The sequence below is a fragment of the Clarias gariepinus genome, chromosome 4 (assembly GCF_024256425.1).
Source record: "Clarias gariepinus isolate MV-2021 ecotype Netherlands chromosome 4, CGAR_prim_01v2, whole genome shotgun sequence".
Taxonomy (NCBI): Eukaryota; Metazoa; Chordata; class Actinopteri; order Siluriformes; family Clariidae; genus Clarias; species Clarias gariepinus.
The window spans coordinates 1,839,544-1,860,773 of record NC_071103.1 but is presented as its reverse complement, the minus strand read 5'-3'; the positions used below and the strand labels follow the sequence as shown (position 1 = coordinate 1,860,773).

General features: G+C 41.6%; 1 protein-coding gene across 4 annotated transcripts in view; it reads right to left on the bottom strand.

The window, feature by feature from the left end:
- Positions 1-21,230, bottom strand: part of cdkal1 (CDK5 regulatory subunit associated protein 1-like 1) — a 314,438-nt gene that overhangs the window by 151,903 nt on the left and 141,305 nt on the right. For all 4 annotated transcript variants that reach the window (XM_053494246.1, XM_053494244.1, XM_053494247.1 and 1 more), the window contains exon 4: positions 2,937-3,021. In XM_053494246.1, the coding sequence (XP_053350221.1) occupies positions 2,937-3,021 (85 nt within the window). The remainder of the gene's footprint in view (positions 1-2,936; positions 3,022-21,230) is intronic.

Below are 21,230 nucleotides of genomic sequence, written 5' to 3'. Positions count from 1 at the left end.
ACACGCTCACCTTCCTTCATATATACACTACATGTCGTACGTTACATCCTGGACCATTGCACAAAGACACTTTAATAACCTTGCACACCTACCTTCACAACTACACTACATTTTACAGTTTTACGTTTACATCCTGGACCAGTGCACAAAGACACTTTAATAACCTCTGCACTAAGACACTTTGCTCTATGCATATTTGCACACACCGTACAGTATATTTCAATTTGCACAGTATATTTCTATTTTGTACATCATATTTCTATTTCTATTTTTATTTCTAGTTCTATTTTTTTTTTTTTTTTTTCCTAGCACATTTCTATTTTTATTTTTAGTTCTATTTTTCCTAGTTTAATTTAATTTTTTAATTTAATTTCTATCGTATTTCTTTTATTCATATTTATTTCTTATTTGTAAAATTTAACTCTTTTAGGGTCAATGGCAGTCGTATAATGCATTTCACTACATTTCGTACTGTGTATGTTTGTGTATGTGACAAATAAAATTTGAATTTGAATTTGAATTTGAATTTGATTAAAAGGCGAAGGGAGGATGCTCCATCTGATTGTTAAGGGACTACAAGAGAAGAAAGGAATATCCATCATCCTCATCATCGCCACTTACCCCTTACTGCACGACATATCCTTCTTTCTTTCTCCCTCTCCCAAACCAGACGACTTCATGTCCCGCCACTGATTTAAACAGCTCCACCCAGTACGTCAAGCAGCTGAACAGGAAGCCGTTCATGTCGTTTAAGTGAAATTCCACGATCTGAGCTTTTAATTAATGGGAGAAGTGGCATCGGTGTCTTTTCATCTCCGCTTATTTTACATTACACACCAATTAATTTGTCTGGCTCTGCTGCTGAAGCGCCGTCTCTTTTCAGCCGTTTACAAGAGAACACATCGGGGTTCTGTTCTCACACACTCACAGAGAACAGATGAAAGACCCCCGATGCATCTCTCCTTCTTCAGGATGTGTTCCAGATCCAGAGCTTGGTGCTGTAGCGCTCCACAGGTTCACACGGGGAAAGTGCTTTGCTCTCGGGTTCTAAAGGGAACCATTTAAGGTTTCACGGGGGGGGGGGGGGGGTTTGTTGTGTAAACGACATTAGAGCAAATAACTAAACGGTCTTACATAAGGATATGTAGTTTATTTAATAAATAAACTGATGGTTTATATAGAATTTCTTTGGTGTAAATGAAAATTGGTTTAAATCATGTTTATTTTCATTTATTTATTCATTCATTCATTTATTTATTTGTTTGGTTTTTATTTAAAAAAACATTTTTGTATATAATTATTTATAAAATCATTTCTTATTTGGTGTAAATCAACATTGTTGCAAATCATGTTTATCAACACTTTATTTACTTATTCATTCGTACATACATTCCTGTTTATTTTATTTTTTTTTATAGGTGTTTAAAAATCTGTTTGGTTTAATAATTATTGTCCACAAGGTTTCCCAGTGCCCCATATTAAAAATTCAAACTTTCAATAATTATATATATATTTTTTATTAACATTTAATTTTAGTTTATTTTTTTACACTGGCGTGAGCTCTGTTACGTAACGCTGGAGTCGCAAAGTCGCTCGGTGCTGCTTCACCAAATCAATAAAACTCCACACTGCAGTGCAAAAGAGAAAGGAGATAATTAAATAAACTAATCTCTCTCTCTCTCACACACACACACACACACACACACACACAGCGATCAAGGTTCTGCATGGCTTGGTGGTTTGTTAGACGTGTAAAGAAGACCTTTATCACACATCAGTTACGTTTACAGAAAAACACAAGGTCACAGATGTGTCTCTGAACTACGAGACCCTGGAAGTTCACGAGTCTCTACAGATCCTTGCAGCTACACGGCCTGGTTTACACTCTCGGCTTGTAAATCTACACATTTACATTTTGCCGTTTCACGTGTACACGTCACGTACGCTCTTACGTCATTTCATCCCACTGGAGCGTTTAACTTTTCCATCAGTACGTGTTTGTTTTTATACACAGTAAGTGCTTTTAACTTTCACAAATTCAAACTGTGTGTCAAACCAAAGTAAGAAATCTCTCACTCACACACACACACACACACACACACACACGAGTATGCAAAGCATCACCTTACATTAATCTGGCAGTTTTTATGGAAATGACGAGATTTTCATATGAAATGTCGCCAAAGAGGGAATGAGGAGGGGGCGGAGCCTAATCAACTTTCCCTGCTTGCGCGCACACACACACACACACACACACACACACAGAGTGTAAATAACATCTACATCTCCATAATATTCACACTGTGGTTACAGAGAGAATGTGACCATTTTTGGGCAGAAGGGGGCGGAGCTTCCAGAGCTCACATTGTTGAGCTCATACATCAAATAACTTAGTAATACTAGTTAAGTAGAAGATGCTCCCTACACTGGTTGAAGTGTGCACTAGCGGCGCGTCTGAGTCGCCGTCTGCGTCCTGATCTCACGTCCCCGAGACATAAAATTATTTCATCACTTCGTCGTCTCAAGTCCATAAATAAGACCCCGCGGACGACCTGAAGGTCGACCCTGAGAGTGAGGAGACGCAGACGCCAGCCGTGTGTGTGTGTGTGTGTGTGTGTGTGTGTGTGTGTGTTCGACTCAAACTGAGACAGATGTTGATGTTAAGGAGAGTGGGATTCTGGGTAATGTAAACTCTGTGTGTGTGTGTGTGTGTGTGTGTGTGTGTGTGTGTGTGTGTGTGTGTGTGTAGTGAGGATTTGGGACGAGGTCAAGCTGGGGCAGGAAAACTGTTTAGAAAAGAAAAATCCAAGTGCAGAGTGTGTGTGTGTGTGTGTGTGTGTGTGTGTGTGTGTGTGTTTCAGACAGATGACACAGAAGTTCAGTTCCGATGAAGTTATTCATTACAGATGTTTACGTGTTTGTGTGTTTGTTCTTACTTGATGTTGTTCCTGAAGTGATCCTCGGCCGGGCTCTTCACCGTGCAGCTGTTCAGCAGCCAAACATCTGCATCGGACGCGTCGTCTGAAAACGAGACAAGCCGGCGACGTTAACTTTTTAACAATCCTTATGATTATTAGACGTTTTTTAAAATAAAAAGCCGAGTCTGGATACGGACACGCCGGTTTATCAACACAAACGTTCACACCACCACCACCACCACTACTACAGGACCCTCTCGGCCTCCTCCCCTGGGGAATTCTGGGATGCGCTCGCCTATCAGCAGCAGTGCATCATGGGTAGTGTGTAACTACTCTCTCTTTAATCTGGCATACATGAAACTCATCCCATAACCTCATACTCCAGTACACCTATCCTGAATGGCAGCTCCAGTAGACAAAGGCCATTGGCAAAGGAATTTCTGTTATATTGTACTTTCAGCTGCATAACACACATGATGTTATTTCTATCTGTTATCACCCAGATGAGGATGGGTTCCCTGTTGAGTCTGGTTCCTCTCAAGGTTTCTTCCTATTACCATCTCAGGGAGTTTTTCCTTTCCACCGTCGCCGTCACCCTTGGCTTGCTCATCAGAGACATTTCATTTCATTCATCTAATTATTATCATCTAGACACATTTTTCTCACACACACACACACTTCCAAATATTTTCTTTTTTTAAAAATTCTTTCATTTTTGTGAAGCTGCTTTGAGACAATGACTATTATTAAAAGCGCTTTATAAATAAAATTGAATTAAATTGAATAACTGTCTGCTGCGATACATCATTTGGACGCGATCCAGCTAAAGTCGGAATTCTGTATTTGCTCGGTAGACGGTAAACTTCAGCAGCTGGAATTCTGGTAAGGGTTTGTTTCTGATATATTCAGAAAGCATGGCATCAGAAAGCTTGACACACACACACACACACACACACACTAATCACAACTTCCAGAAAATTCTCACAATCAAAAGCATCCCTGGACCATGACTGTGGCGCTGGAGTTCTGGGAAGCGCAGAAGTGGAGCGGTGAAGCGACGCCCGCGTGTTTGTTCGGAGGACAGGGGCTGAAAGACGAGTGCCAAGAGCGCGGATAATAAAACTCACATGAGCGCGTTTACAAGGCGCTGCTGATTTCCTGCAGATATTCATCATCAGCATGTGCGCGCACACACACACACACACACACACAAGCTAACAAAGCACATTCCTTCCCCAAAGCAATCCTAAAAATAAATAAATTAACAAATAAAATCACAGAGACAAAGACAGACACTTGAATCCTTCTCAGAACTGAACCAAAGAGCTCCTGAAAATAATGTTGTTGTTTTTCCACTCCGTCGACTTCAACAATGTTTACGTGTCATCATCAACATCTCAACCTGCAACAAACAAAAATAAATAAATAAATAAAACTCTCCAGTCCAGCAGGTGGCGCTAAAGGGTTAAGTCGTACAACTCAAAAAAAAAAAAAATAAATAAATAAAACTCTCCAGTCCATAAAAACTACTCTTAACATACATTCCGCGCTGGAGAACCTGATAAACTGAATCAAACGTGTTCTCAAATAAGAAATCACAAAGTACCTTTAACATCTTCCCGTGATGCGTTCATGTTTAAACTTAAAAAAACAAACTTAATGTTCAGTCTCCTAAAACGTTGGGTTCACGTGGACGGGAGACCAAAATTTTTTGTTTTGAAATGCATAAAATTGTGGGCGTGGCCTCCCTAACTTCAGTCATGCTTTCAGCAAGCTCTGTGATTGGCTAAACGTAAGCAAGTCAACTATACAAATACTATCTTGCTATAGTTGGTGCCAATTCAATTCTGGGCGTGGCCTGAACAAGGGTTTTTCCCCTAATAAGAGACAGCAGGCGTTATACTGTGTAAGTTTACAATTTAAACAGAAATTAATTAGTGTAAAAAATCATGTGTTTAACACGTGACGCGTTCAGGTTCATACAAACTTCTTTCTCGACCAAACACGAACTACGCTAGGTGCGAACCTCAGACGCCACAGCGATCGCTACTACTTCCTGTCCGTAAATAATTTTTCTTCAGAGGTCTCTATTAGAGACGGGAATCACGAGGGGACACACGTCTGATACAACAATCACAACACCCGCTGATTCAGTTCGTATTGTGATTCAGGTATCATTCTTTTATAGATTTCCTGATTCATTATTTCTTTTTAAAATATTTAGTTATAATTTTAAACGGGATGCTGCGCTGCCTGCCGATTTATGAATAGTTAAAGAGAGCACCACCTGTAGGGCTCTAGAGGAGCTATAGAGGAGGACACACGTATATCAATTAAAAACTTATTTAAAAAAAATTTTATTCTGCAGTCAGTGTCATGAAGAGTGAGTCTGCACACAAAACAGTTGTACTATGGAACGCTATCGTTTTTCCACCTCTTATTTACTGTTTAATGTTCGACGACAGACGAACGAAAAATTTTGTTCTGCAGTTTCTGCAGAATGAATTCAGGGATTGCAGGGCCGAGGAAACGTTCAGGGACAATTGTTTGAATCTGCTAATTGGCATACTGTATAATTACGATGTTATTTAACGTTAGCTGAAATCGCGTACGTGTTGTGCAGCTTCGTCACATTATCGCTTGCTAGTGTGAATGTAAGTAACACCATCACTACAGTCTTCTCACAGGTTAACCTACACTACAGAAACCTGCAGTTTCCTGTTTATCTTTCTATGGAGAGTAAACTCTGCTGCCCCCTTCTGGTAAGGAGAGCCTTATTTCCCATGATACGAGCGAAGAGAAGCAGAAAAGGTCAGACGAGTTCCCCAAAACAAACAAGACCGGAGAGAATCCCTGGAGGCGCTTCACCTTACATGACTCAGCTCGGTTTTCCGTTCATTTAACAAACTGTTTACAGCAGGCGGCGTTGGGAGGAAGCCAGGCAGCCGGAGGAGAAGTAAAACATATATAAATAAATTCAATCATGCGGGAGCGAGACAATCAGCCACTGATTAACTCCATCATTAGCCGGAGCAGAGAGGACTCGTAAAAGCCGGCCTGAAGAGGAACGAGCAGCCAGTTCTGGGAACGTCGCGTGAATCATTAGAGAAGGAAACCAGCAGAAAGGAAATAAGTCATGTGTAAAAATAAACAAATAAATAAAAGTGTTTCACGTGAGAATCCGTTTCTTTTTTATTACTGGTCACACGTGATTTCCTCTCATCAGATCGAAAACAAAAACGAGCAAATCTGTAGAAACAATAAAAAAAATAAAAAAAAACATTTGTTAACCGCCTCATAAACACCAGCACCGCTGCGCTGCATGTGGTGAATCCGAGGTGGCGGAAGGTTAAATCAGGTCACTGGTTCACGTATTTACACGTTTACATTGTAAACAAACCTCATGTTAAAGCGCGCTCAACCGAATGGAGTTAAATATTGATGAAGGCGTGAGGCAGTTATTTTACTCGAGGCACTACAGGGGAAGCAGCATCTTGGAAAGTAAAAACACATACACACACACACACACACACGCACACACAGTGTCTAGGCAAGTACCCCAGCTGCATTCCAGATATCTGCTCTCATATAAGAGCATTAGTGCAACACTAAGACCAACAGCAGGACCCAGGGGACAAAAATGTTTAGTGCACACACACACACACACACACACACAACTGTAAATGTTATCCCATGAAAGCTTTATTTCTTGTGTTTAATTTTTACCTCCACCCCCGAAAGAGAACATGAAACCCCAAGCTGAGGTCACGCTAATAAACAGCTCTATAGGGAAAGCAGGGATGGATGGATAAGTGGAGTGATGGATTGATAAAAGGATAGATGGAGGGATAGATAGATGGGTAAGGCGTATAAATTTTAAGTACAACAATGTGGTGGATGAATAAAAGGACAGAGGATGTAGAAAGATGGATGGATGGAGGGATGGATTACATGGTGGATATTGTAGGTGGTCAGAGAAAATTAAATGCATGGCACGTGACTGTAAAGACAGATGGACTGTGGACTGATGTCATGGATGGATGTTGGTTAAACCTCTAGATGGCTGGACTGATGCTCTGTTGGATACAGTGCAGGGGTGAATGGATGGAAAGATGAAGATTCAAACAAACAGAAGAAAAAAAAATGTAAAGCTAGCATAGAATATAGATACGACTAACGAATTGTGGAATCACGTTAATGGTGGATGGATGGAGCTGACTGATGGTTGAATGAATTGCACTGAATAAACTGAAATGGAAGAAAGTAGCTTGAAGGAAAATCAAGCGATGAGAACTTTTGTTGGATGGATGGAGAACTTAAATAACTAGAATTTAAAATAGGTTAGTTGAAAAAAATCTCCGTCAACAAGGGATGACATAAACGGACAAATGACATAAGTGGACACCATGAAAGATGGATGAATAAACAAAGAGATGCTCCAAATAAATGACTGAATAGAGAGAAGAAATTTCACACAGAAAAATTTATTTTTCTCAACTGTCCATTCATCTACCATCATAATAGATAGACAGACAGAAGACAATAGAGTGAAGAGATAAATACTCTAAGTGTGGATGGTTAAACACAGTCTAATAACCATAAATGTTTGGATGGATTGGTTTGCACTGGACTGGAGAACTTGAAAAATCTGGATTTTTGCTTTTCCATTGTTTCTTCTGGTCAACCATCCATCCATCAAAAATCCAGACAGATAACTAGACAGATAGTTAAAAGGATGAACAGACTATAAAAATGTTAATTTATAAAATCCTCTTCTGCTCCATGAATCAGTTTCACAATCCCTCCATCGTGCAGAACAAACCCCACTCTCATTCAACACCATGAGCATCAAGTTCTGTCAAGTGGACACCATGCTCCCTTCAGATACCGAGTGCCCTAGTGAGAAGGGTACGTTCCCCAGAACTTCATTCATCCAAAAACAGAAGAGCGGAGGCAAAGAAACGAGTGCCAAGAGAACGAGTTAATAAAAATCACATGAAGGATTTTACAAGGCGATGGAGACCTGTTGCTGTTTCCCTGCTGGCGCTTTTTAACCGTCCATCACGGCTTTGACTCAGAGATCAGATTCCTGACTTCAGTGAGTTGTGGTTTTGGTGTTTACTCGACTGTGGTGGTGTTTCAAGGAACGTCCTGTTGGACCTAAATTAGTATGTGACCAATCGACTTCCTTGATGAAATAGCGAGAATAGCTAGTCATTATTTCAAGATTGCTAGAAATTATTTTATAGATATAAATACGCAAGTTTGACATTATTTCTCTTTAATAGTTCTGCTTCACATTAGGACTTTTCATGTCACATCTGTTAAAAAAAGTGTTTAGGAAAAAAAAAAAAACATAATGGCCGTACCAGTGTTTATTTTTTTAAACAAGCCACGTAGTTCTTGATCGCTAATCAATCCAGGAAGGATGAATAAAATTATACCAAAAACTTTCCCAGGTTTTTTAGTTTGACAAATCTACCTTTAGTTTGACAAATCTACCTTTAGTTGGGTTTTCGAGGTTTCTCGATGTTACCTAATTTGTAAAACAACTTGAAATGTTTGAAAAGAGTGCAAGACAAATAAAACAGTAACCAAATAAATTAAATTTATGTGCATCATTACGGACCTCCCCGAGACATTTCCACATTTTTTTAAATAAAGAAAACTACAGGCTGAAAAAGTAAAAGCCAGTTGGAATGTCAACGAGAACTCCTTGCTCCCAGTAAAACCCTGCCACGGCTGTTTGGACAGTCCTGTTTGTTCTGGACAGGAAGCAAAGTCTCGGAAGCAGCAGGCAGCGCAACGGCTCGGCCTTTGGGGCACAGCACTGAGAAATGAGGCTGTCAAGAGGAGGCTGTGAACATGGAGCACTGCTGGAGTGAGAGAAGGAGAGAGAGAGATGTTCTGGGAAGGTTTATTCAGGAACTGTGGTGGATAATCAGGACGTTGGGGGTAAGACAGGTGGAGAACTGCTCTCAGCTTGGGACGGGGGGGAGGAGTAAATTCGCAACAAGGTGTACCGCCAGAAGCAAGGACGAGTGTGAAGCCCTGGCGCTTTGGAAAGATTAACTGCCCAGCTCTGGAACCCTGGGAAAGGGATAAAAGGAGGGGGGAAAAACACCCGATAACAAAAGAAAAAGAAAAGGTTGTTTGTGGAATAAAATCAGGAAGATCATGCGGCCAGAATCTACTACAAAACGCAGCGTCGGAGGTTGATTTTTTTTTTTTTTTAAACCTGAGCACGATATTGGATTTATGCTCAATCTCACTGCGGTATTGACACTTCACACAGCTCTGCAAACACCTGAGGCTATAAAAGCAAAACAGGCTATAATGGGTAAAAAAGGGAGGATATACATGTATGTGTAGACTCTAAGGGGGTATACAGTGAGTCAATATTCTGGGAACGCTAGCACACACTTGGGGAATCCAAGTGGGTCGATTTGCAATAACGTGCATGATGAAGACAGGAAGGCCTGTTACAGACACACTCCACCGGGGGTGTGTTCACCTCAGAACTTCTCATATGACTCATTTATAGAAATATCAAAATACTACAAATCTAATGATGGAACATTTGACCAGGCGATTAGGACGCATTGTGGGTTTGGCGATTTGTGCTCCTTTATATGAGAATCAGAGGAACAACAGACCGGGGTCAGATTCGCGAGTCTTCATGCCAGCAACTTCTATAGAAAATACTACTGACCGATCAGACTCGAGAATTCAACAGCATCACCGTTCCAGATGCGTTTTTGTAGGAGCACAAAGAGGAGTCATGATGCTGAGACGGCACCTTATTAAATCTGGAGGTTCGAGCGTCATCTCGGTTTTGGCAGAAAAGCCTGTGATCAAAGCCTAGCCTGGAGGATGGATAGAGGAAGATAAGACAAAATGAAATGCTGGGAATTGAAGCCTGTGTAAACAGTGTGTATCCGGACCCCGCAGTCGGCGTCATTACAGTGGACGGAACCTTCGCATTCAAGCAGAACCACTGAGGTTTCGCTGGTCGCAGGGGTCCCATTTGCTTGATAACATCTTATGTCTACATGACATAATCCCAGTATACGTTATGAACAGGTGATACACAATGACTCAAACCTGGACACACTTTCGATTCATGATGAAAATTTGTTCACACACCTTAAACAGAAAACCCAGTATGGGACTTCATCGATAGGAGAAAACAGGCCAGGTGAGAACAATCTGTCTACAGCTAGCGCTAGGGGAGGGAAAATAACAACCCTGACCTGGCACAGTGCCGGTGACGACAAGCCGCTACCGGTCGTTCATCACAATGAAAACAAACGTGCATGAGACAAAGCCTTGCCTTCGCCACTCAAAATCACTCTCATTTTAGATAGCTAACGCACTTGCTCTAAATTTAACTTGCTAATATTGTAAAGAGAAAGTTCGGTAGAGTAGCACGCTTTCCACGGTCATGACAGTGGGAACAAATGAGCAGTGACACCGCAGATCAAAACTGGTTCAAAATGAGGACATCAAAGGTCAAAGATGGAAGGAAGTCTAAAGAAAAAAGAAAACATTCTAAGGCCTCTTCAGAAGCAATCTTTCCCTCTCTTGAGGTTCATATTGGGCCAGACAATTTTATCAGGGGTCACATGACCTAGGAAGACAGAAGATCTAATGAACCATACAACACTGATCCGAGTTTAAAATCTGAACATCTGCCCTCAGCATGTTTAGCTTCTTTCTTTAAATGTTCCAAAGCAATGCATTGTTTTTTTCCCCCCGCATGATCATTTAAAGGTCATATTTCTACATCTTACTGAAAAGAAAAGAAAAAAATCCAACAAAAGTCGAGGTGTCCACTGAGGATCAATGCCATGCATCGGAATAAGAAAACGTAAAAAGAGATCGTCTCAATGGAGGCACAGTGAGGTGTTTGTTCTAACAGAGTAAGCAAGCAGGGCGTAAACAAAATCACATAAAACATTGGGTTCGAGAACACACACACAAGTGGCGGAGATCGCGCCAAGGACGATCCTTTGTGACAGCACCACAGAGCGCCGAGTACGATAGCAGACCGCCGGCTGTTTGTGAAGCTCAGAAATGCAGTAACTGCTTTGTGCGCGAGATAAAAGGTCAAGATGTTCAGGGCCAGGAAAGGATCGTCCAGAAGAAGAGTTCCACTGTTAGATACTGATGAGGACACTGCAGGAACCGCATGGGGGTCAGGAGGACGGAGGAAGAGCCGCAGACGTGATTACTGATTTACAGTCTAAAAAAATAAATAAATAAATAAACATTAGACGGCAGGTCGGGAAACAACCTGTGTTGGTCTAATGGAGGGAGGGAGAGAGGGAGGGATGGATGAAGGGTTGGATATAGTGAGGCTTGAAGTGATGTATGGAGGGTTTAGATGACCAGATAGACAAGCGGGTGGCTTGGTGCTTTCTTTCGAATGGATGGATGGATTTTTGAATGCTTGGAAGGGATTGATTTATGGATGGACAGGTGGATAGATAAATGGATGCTTGGATGAATGAATGGATATAGAGATCAAATGGATGTTTAAAATGATGGATGGATGAATAGATGTTTGTAGGAAGGGACAGATTGATGTTAACTGGATTAACGCTTGTTTAGATGAATGGATGAGTGGACGTTTCAATATACAAATCAATAAGTGTTTAAATAGATGTATCGATGGAGGGATGAGAATTTAATCTGGATGAATATTGGAAGGAATGCATAAATACTTGGATATTTCAAAAGATGGATTTATAGAAGAACAGATGGATAGAAGTAAACTGATGGATGCAGGGGGCAAAAAAAACGTCAAACATTTTTGAGCAAAATCCGAGACCGAGGCGAGCGCTCACATCTTCTGAGACTCGGCTGCTCAGACGGCTAAATTAGCACCAATTCGGCGGAGTTTTGCCTCAGGGCATTGTACATTCTCCCTGCTGGTGTGCTTGAACCCTCAGCTGTCAGAAGCATATGAGTCTCCCAGGATGCACTGCACAGATCCACAGAAATGCGTAGAGTCTACATGAGCAGGATTATTTGCACTGGTATTGTGGCAAGTTGCGCTCCACATTGCAGACAATACAGAGCGCAACACAGAGGTTCAGTGTTCGCAGAATGTCACATGCTCACGGTCAGTGAACATCTGTGCGTGCGGGCATGTGATTATGCGCGTCTATTGACACAGATGACACTTTGGGAGCAGTGAAGTTGATGCACGGGATGGCGCCTAATAAAAGGACATAATTAGAGTCGCTTACAGCGCGAGAGGCCCGAGAGTGACGGACATAATGGTGGGTCTGTTGTCACGCTGCGGCCGTGTTTTACTTTAATAAGCAGCACATGACAGCGCTAAAAGTAGGCGCATTGTCCTGGAGGCCCGGAGGAGGAGCGACACCAAGGCCCAGGCACGGCAGAGGGGACGCTGACAGCGTGATTCACGGAGAAAGAGCGCGCTGTGCGTCCTCACTACACACATGGCAGTTTACTTTAGAGTAAAACAATTACACAATGCTTAGAGAGATCTCAGGTGGAGAAAGATGGATAAATATACGCGCACTGTTGCCTCTGAAAGAAGATACACCGTAATTATCGTGTTTTCGCTTGGATTCCGTTCTTACACTCGCTTTAAACACGCAGACAAGATGGCTGCCATTCGTCTCGTCGTTTATGCACGTCCAAAAAAATTCAAGGTCCTCAAAGTAGGAATAAAACACACCCCTCGACCCACGGTCCGCTTTCTAAATCTGGGAACGTAAACGACAAGCATGCAAAGTTTCATCTGTAATCACGAGCGAGCTGCGTGTTACTCGGCTTATCTCCGAAATTGCAGTTTAAAGAAAACAGTGATTATTTTCATTGCTTTCAATTTCCTGGTGCTGGATAATGCAAAACCACACTCGCGCGCGCACAAAGATAATTGTGCATTTTTTACTAAAGCCACTTATGATGCACATTAATACACAGGAACAAATTCTGTGTTTCTTTTCAAAGCTATTAGGGATTGTGTAGCAGAGATGAGTTTCAAATGATAAGTGTTTATCTTTTGAATAATTTGCATTGGGTTATTTATTAAAACACATTTAAATGTGGCTGCTGTAAAATGTTTATAACGCCGGCATGAATTAGTGTTGAGATTCTATCAGGTGTCAAGGTTTTTTTTTCTCCCTTTACTAAATACGGGATCACAGCCATTTTCCTAAAATTTTCACCACTAAATTTAAGGGAGCATAAATGAGAAGTAATACTCACGTTGCTGTTTTTTACATCAAAGAAACCCTTTTAAATTTTAAATCAAACATACATATACATGGGGTCTAGTGTCTCTTCTCCTAAGAAACAATAACTAACGGGCAGGTAAAGATCTTCTAATATATCATAGTTTGACATGACAGAACGAGATTCTTTCCTGTTGATAACTTTCTGTGCAGCACAAGTCGAGGCTATCCTCCAGAGATTGCACGTTCGATTCCTGGGTGATGTAAGCAGAAGGGGTTGTTAGCACTTTCCGCCAGCTGTTATGCCGTTCCCGACAGATGCGGTCACCTGGTGTCACATGTCTTTGCCCTTCCTGGTTGGTAGGGGAGAAAGCGTCCTAACAGAGACGAGTGGGAAATGCCTAAAATTAAATTAGGGGGAAAAAATTTGTGGGAAACCTCAAGAAATCACCCATAAAGGTATTCATAACATGGTAGCGCTCCCTTACAAAAATGTCATTAATTTGTGACCTTTACGCTTGGGAGATTCATTGTTAGGCTTGAAAAACTAAAGCCTAAAAGACCTAAATGATGTTGCTACTGTATATTTCTATATACTGTTTAATCCTTAAATTATAATTAACCTGCTCAGCGCAGCAACACCAAATGTAAGTCTCCATAAATCATACGTTTATCGCTGCTATAACGCGAGTCAGATTTTGTGTCACAGATGCTCCACATAGTTTTTTGTTTAAAATATATGAATTGTCTTTGTTGTTTGAGATTAATAAAACATTTTGTAGTTGTAACTTTGACTCGACTCTTATCTGTGATCATTTGCATCTGAAGAAGTCGTGCCTCATTAAGCCAGAGCTAATGGCTTCCTTTAGGATAAACAACCTGAACAGTGAAGTGTGTAGTATGGCCTTACGTCACGAAAGGAGATCAATAATGAAACATCTTCAGGCCCCTCCTCCTGTCAGAATGGAAACTGATCACTGCTGGCGAGCCTCCTGTAAAGATCCGAGGTGACACGGAGCCGAGACAGGAAGTAGCCGCAGGGCTTTACCGCACTCGATCCTATCATTACATCTTTCCAGTATAACTCAGCCCTTATCGGCACACTGCCGACACCGAGGAATATTTCACAGAGACGTGAGCGCTTCCATTAGCGCTCCTCCAAGGGTTCGAGAAAACCACAGAACCCTCAGACTAATTACCAACGCGGCCTGAGGAGCTCATGCGCCACCTCAAGAAACCACTTCATTGTGTGTGAGACACTGCGAGTGAAAAACCACACTCTGAGCCGCGAGATAAAGCGTGAAAGTGCTTAACGGTCAGGGGTGGTCTGGAGGACGAGGACACCAAGCACGTCATGAATAACGGTCGAGATTATTTACGGTTCCTTATGTCTCGGTGCAGTAAGCATTTTGTTGTTAATTTTTAAAAACGGTAAACAAAAGAGAAACAATCTGTTTAACACAACACAGTTGTTTTTTCTATTTTTATTATTATTCCTTACACGGTGTACATTTTCCCAGACACTGATATTTAAGGAGATTGTGTTCTTAATGTTTTTTTTTTCCCCTGCTGGTTGAAGACAGAGGAGCTCGTCTGGGGCAGTCTGGAGGACGAGGACTGAGCACGGTGTCTGCATTTTTATCATCTCTCCGCTCAGCTTGCCATAAAATGATCGGTCAGGCAAATAATCGCTGCGAGGACGAGGGACGGAGGGTTCGCCTGAAGCCACTCTCTCTGCATGTTTAATCACATCTGTTGGTCTGTGAAAGATATAATCATGATCGCTTTTAAAGGAACCTGTGCAAGGAGTGGCTTCATCATAGAGTTGGGAAAGTAAAATTCATTAAATATACTAAGTGGAGTTTATACAGCAAGAACTCTCCGAACTAGCGAGTCACGTTACTCGGCGGCAAAGACTTTAGCAAGGACACTGACTGAGTTGGCGGTGAAACATCCAGGGAAGCGAGTAAAAGTGTGAGAGAGTGTGCAAACATGGCGAGGATATTATTAGATACCCTTCCCCACCCGCTGTGCAGACGGAGACTGCAGGAAGCAGGACGCTTTTACTGCCAGAAATCCCCCAGCGCTAGTAGCTGCAGTTAGCGGGACAACAGAGGTGACTGGAGACAAGAGTTTGGATATGAGGTCGTGCCATTTAAATCTCTAAAGAGACAGCTAAAACCCTCACGCCATGCTAACGCTCAATAGGTTAATAACGGGCGCAGCATTCTAAACCCTTACGTCATGTAAGATATAGCAAAGAAAACGATCTGTGCATGATGATGACGACCTTGGCTTAAGTTCAAATGTCAGAAGATGCCAGACTGATCAGAGTGTTGATTCATTTTAAAAAAGCAGCAGATCTAGCAGTGCAAATCACAGGTTTTAAGCGTTTACTACTACTGGGAAAAGGTTTCCATAAGGAAATGTTTTTTTAGGTAAAATATTTATGTAAGGAGTCTCCAGTGTCAGAATTTACTTCAGTGAGACGAAACCCCTTTCTGAATTCTGAAATGACAAGCAGGTTTATGACCGCTCGAGGTGAGCGAAGTGACTGTTAAACGGCATTAGAGAACAAAAAAGTGTAACAAGGTGAATCAAAAATCTTTATCACTGCCATATTGCAAGGTTTTGGGGTTTTTTAAGAAAAAAATAAACAAGAATTAACAAAATTCTGTCACACAGTATTACACCAACAGCGGGCCAATCATCCAAGATGGAGGCAAAACTGTCCTGACCATCGAAACAGAAACACGGTCACCCGGTCGTACAGACATCGCGAGTTTGATTCCCAGGTGATGCTACAGTCATACCCACACACTCACTCGTGCAATCATGGCGACATTTGCCAATCATGTCTGTCAGGTGGGAATTGAAATTGTAAATAAGTTACTGCCCCAAGGTGATTGAGTAAATTTCAAGAAAACGACCCAAGGCTGAACAGTGATTACATCACAGCACATTTGATGACTTCTCCAGTTTTTTTTCAGCTGAGGAAGTGAGAATTTCTGCTCCATAAAAGTAAGCTACGTTGAAATGTTACGGTGTGTCTCGGATCACCAAACTGCAAAAGCAAGACTTCAGGCCCAGCCGCCTCACCTTCTCCTTTGAAATGCTGAACCAGGACAATGTGGCAGGGTTTGATGAGCTCAAAAAAGGATCAGCTTGGAATGTTTTAGGGAATGCTGAAAGGTCGGTTGCTCTGTCTTGACGTTGCACGTACACACAAGCACACGGGCCTGTGAGCCTGCACAATCCTGCCGTAACACGGTTCAAGTGAAGACCAGGCAACAGCTGCGTTTTATTACCAACGACGGAGAACAAGACAGGAGGCTGAGGAGGGGATAATGGAACAATTCCAGGCACAAGTGTGCAGTTTCGAGAGGCAGCTGAGAGAGTGAACGGAACGCCCTCGCCAGCCGTCTGGAGCGGAAAGGATCGAAGTAGTCGTGGTACAGATTCTTTTCCCAGGACCTCGAAATGGAGCACATCTGCAACACAGGACCGAAGTGGAACTCCGACAATTAGGAACTGCAAGGCTTCTTAATGAGGATGTAAAGCAGTTACATGAGTTAGAGGTTACAGGTTCAGGAAGTCAGGGAAAGTTCAAGGAAGTCGAGGGAATTCCTTTGGAGCTACAAAAAACACGGGGTCGAGGAACAAGCCAGAAATTATGATGGTTACACTTTACGCAAAATAAAAATAAACATACAGCTTTAAAGACATTCGGTGTGAGGGTCACGGGCGAGTACTGCGACTGCTGCTCAGAGTTTCAATCAGACTGGGCGTCAACACACCCTGATCACACCGATGCCAAAGTTCAGACATTCGCTCTAGAGATAAATTATTCACGCTGATAATCCGAGCCTGCGAACAAAGTCACCTTGAGGAAGCGTTATGAAAACAATCACAGTTCCAATAAAACGCCAGGCTTGTGACGACTCAGTTGTCTTTACCGCTAGTGTGAGGGTGTGATCCACTCCGCGAGAACAGGTTGTGTTTATTTGGGGTTTTTTTTTTACTCTGACCCCTGTGATTCAGAGATCACCCCGGGAAGAGACAAAGCTAAGATTAGGTTGTGGCTCTGTTTTCATCTTCCCGTATGACCATCATGTGTCCTTTTAAAATTCATGAATTCCTGAAGAGCGTGCACACACATGCGTGCATGCGATGCTAGCCACCCACCGTAATTTACAGCAATAATAAAAACAGATTAAAGTTGTGCTTTATGAAAGCTCTTTGTTTCTGGTTTCATTGCAAGTCCGCCGCTAGGACTCCCCCGGTGCCTCGGACTCCGGCCTCGACTCGATTAGCACACACCGCCGATATGTTTATGTGATGCCGCGCTGAAGGAAAGAATAACGATGGCGTAAATCGTGTGTGTAGGAGGACGACGTGATATGGCAACACACACACAAACACTCTAGGAAGGTGCGTTTATTACAGCGGGATGCTCGGATAATAAAAAGAAAGAAGATTGCATCTGGGGGCGGGGTTAATTTAAGTGTAGTTTTAGTTTAAGGTATGGGAGTCAAACAAAAAGTGACTCCCGTAGAATAAAGAAATGACAGTCTTGTTAATGAAAAGAGAAACAGAAAAAAATTAGAAAAAGTTTAAACAGAAAATGATTAAGAAGAACAAAAAACACAGCAAGAGGAATAATAAGAGGAGAAAAATTAATAACAGACAAGGATAAAAAAGAAAGGATAAGGTAAAAGGTGAAGAAAAAAAGAAGGAGAAGGTTAGAAAAAACTATTTGTCTGCTGCGAATGACAACTAATCCATGAAACCTGAAAGCAGCGGAGAGGTTAGAGGTCACATGATTGTGAGCTAACATTGAAGAACACGGCATTTACGAGTAAAGCATCTCTTCGAGCGGAAGATCATCCCGAGACTCGGCAACCTGCCTGGTGGTTCATCAGAAACAGGAAGAGAGAGACTTTACTGGAACTTGTAAATGTGCGTTAGCTTGAGGCGCAGGTTTAGACGCGTGTCTGACGGAGCTCTTAGCATCCTGAAGCATTAAATCCTAACGTATAATTACTGTCCTTTATAACCGCTGTAAGGGTTAGCATGCGGGAGATGATGCTGGAAATTATGTAACTGGCATCACAACCGAGTTTCGAGAAAGGCGAGCCGCTAACTCCACGTGTCCTGTCCATACGTGCCGACGCTCGCATGTCGATCGACTCGCGGTCCATTCATTTGCAAGATCAACTCACGATTAACTTTTAACTCTCAAACAACCCCAATTGAGCTAGAAAAAAAGCTTTCCAGACGAACGGGTCATTGAGAAGCACCTCCAGGAGACCAACTGTTGGAGAAATTAAATTTGATGTCAATGAGACAGAGGTTGCACTTGTTTGTAGATGAGATTCCACCTCAAAAGAGACCTACCTCCAGAGAGGCAACATTTTCTGGCCAAGGTTCCTCCTCCATGGAGATTACATTCCACCTTCTTGTGGACAAGATTTGTCCTCCGTTAAGACAAGGTTCCACCTCAATAAGATGAGGTTCTCGGAGAAAGGTCTGGTTGATTGATTATTTACAAGAAATCAATCAGTGCAGTATGATGAAGCGAAGCTTCTATAAACACCTGCATGTACACTTGTTCTTTATTCCTCTGACATCACAGCAAATGTTTTAACAATTGATTTGTTTTAGTTATTAAATATAAAATAAATGACTTCCTGTCCTCAGTGATGATGCTGCACATCTGTGTGAGTGCTGTTCTAGAAAACTAATCAACACCCTAAGCAGCAGCACCGTGGCACGGCCAAAACTACAACATTTTAAACCGGTAAACAAATGAATATCTCTTGAGTCCTGGTCATTTTCTTCAAGCAAAAGAAAAAAAAAACAATCAAGCTGTCCAAAAAAACTCGCCCTCGTCCTCCTGAAAATCATAACAGGAGGTGGTGTGTTTCGTCTCAGAGCGCTGCTTTTAACGATCTACAAGTTTTATTTGCTGGGATTCTTTGCCTAAGAAGCTTTCCAGGTGGCAGGAGCGGTAACTCGGAGCGGCCATTCCAGTTTCCCCTACCCCCCGAATTTATTCACAGGACTCGTAACAAACGCAACACGCCAGATTGACTGCTACAACTTTGGCTGCCAAGACCAAATTATTTTTCCAGGCAATAAAAAAAAAAAAAACAAGAAGAAGAAGAAAAATCCAGAGTCTGCGTTTAGCCAACTTGGATGAACCGCAAACAAATGAAAACCATGTGGCAAATATTCCTCCTATCTTTAAAATAAACACACTTCTGAACAGATGGGCTGTATGGCCCGTGTGTGTGTGTGTGTGTGTGTGTGTGTGTGTGTGTGTGTGTGTGAGAGAGAGTGTGAAAGAGAGAAAAGTGTGTGAGATACGGTTCGGGCATCAAACGAGCCAAATCACAAGACCACTCTGAAAAAAAGTCATGCTAATTAATAAACTTTGTTCAATAAAGAAGGAATATATACAGAAATTAGTAAAACAAAATACAGTTTGAAGCAAGAAAATGTTTATGATGGTGATTTGGGTTTAAAATCTCATCTGTGTAACTGCAAAATTAAAAGACGACACATTAAGATTCATTATTCTGCAGCAGTGTTAAGAACTAGAGCTGCTATTTTTTAATTTTTTTGTTGACATTTTTCTATTAGATTCACTAGTGCTAATATTTATAGTCCGGTTTGTCTTAAGCAGCGGTCTTTCATGCAGGTCATGTATTAAGGATTACAAACTGTAAAAACAATGTAATAAAATAAATTTGTGTAATTGTGTAACAGTGCTACACCAAAGAATAATCTTGTTATATTCCTGCTCGTTCCTCCAATCCAGTAGGTGGCAGTAATGCACAAGCTACCCATAAACTCAAGAAGAAGAAGAAGGAATGATAATCTGACAAAACGAGAATATTTTGCAAGCGCTTTGTAAAAGATGGACTGTATTTTTCACAAGTCACGGTCTTTTTATTTTATTTAAGGAAGGAGTCAATTCTGGACCGTTCAGCTCAATCATGCAAAAAAACGGATCTGAAAACTCACTCACTGATTCAACAAAAGTTTTATTAAATTGCATAACTGTTTCACTCACACCGTTGGTCTCCAGAGCTCTGAGTTTACACGTCACGGGTTCTAGATAACAAATGACGTCCAGCAGTGAGGAAACGCTGGCCTGAAGAACGCTGGACGGATAAATGATGTCACAGGTATGACGCTCTGTTTTATCATGTTATGTCTTATGTTAAATGCTGTAACGATTACTAACGTTAATATAATAATGATAAAGACTTAGGTTTGGAGGCTGCTAGGCAACATTAACCCGACTAACACGCTACGTTAAACACACCGCTGCATTAACTTTCAGGGGGAAGTGGAGGATATTCTTGGAGATCTGTTCCCTTTGGGATCTCTGCCAGCTCCGGTATTTTAAAGAAGTTGATCGAAAGGCAACAAATAAAAGACAGCTTTTTAACTTCCAGCTGTCAATCAGAGACACTAATTAGATTTCACGTTTGTGTGCACGTGTGTGTTTTTATCAGAGATAACGAGTGGGAATCTCCGCAAACAGCGAGCTTCGGCGCAGAAACACGGCTGCCAGCGTTTTTACAGTTCAGCTAATTGCATCTGACACAAAGTGATTTGAGGTGTTGATGTACTGCCGCGTGTACGTGTGTGTCATTTACCTGCTGCCAGGAAAACACACCCACTGGGCAGCATTTACAGCTCTAATACCACCTTCACCTGACGTGATGATGAACCTCAGCGCTCGTCTCTAAAGTAACTCCTGATCTCCTGGATGAGCAGCGCAGCACAAAACTAGTGTTGTTTTATACTTTAAGGAGGACATATTTTTATTTTAATAACTTGTGAAAAAATTGTAAAAAAGTCTTTCATCCCGATTCATTGCTAGATTCTTAGCTATTTGTTAGTTTCAGTTAGAAGCGAAAATTCGGAAAAGTGAAGATTTAAAAAATTGGGAGTGACTTAAAAAATACACAATTTCACCGTTAAACAGATACGCAGTGGAGTCTCTTTATCTATATTGAAAAAGAAAATAATAAAAAAAAAACAAATAAATCAAAACTTGTAATTACATATAAAATAAAGACACAAT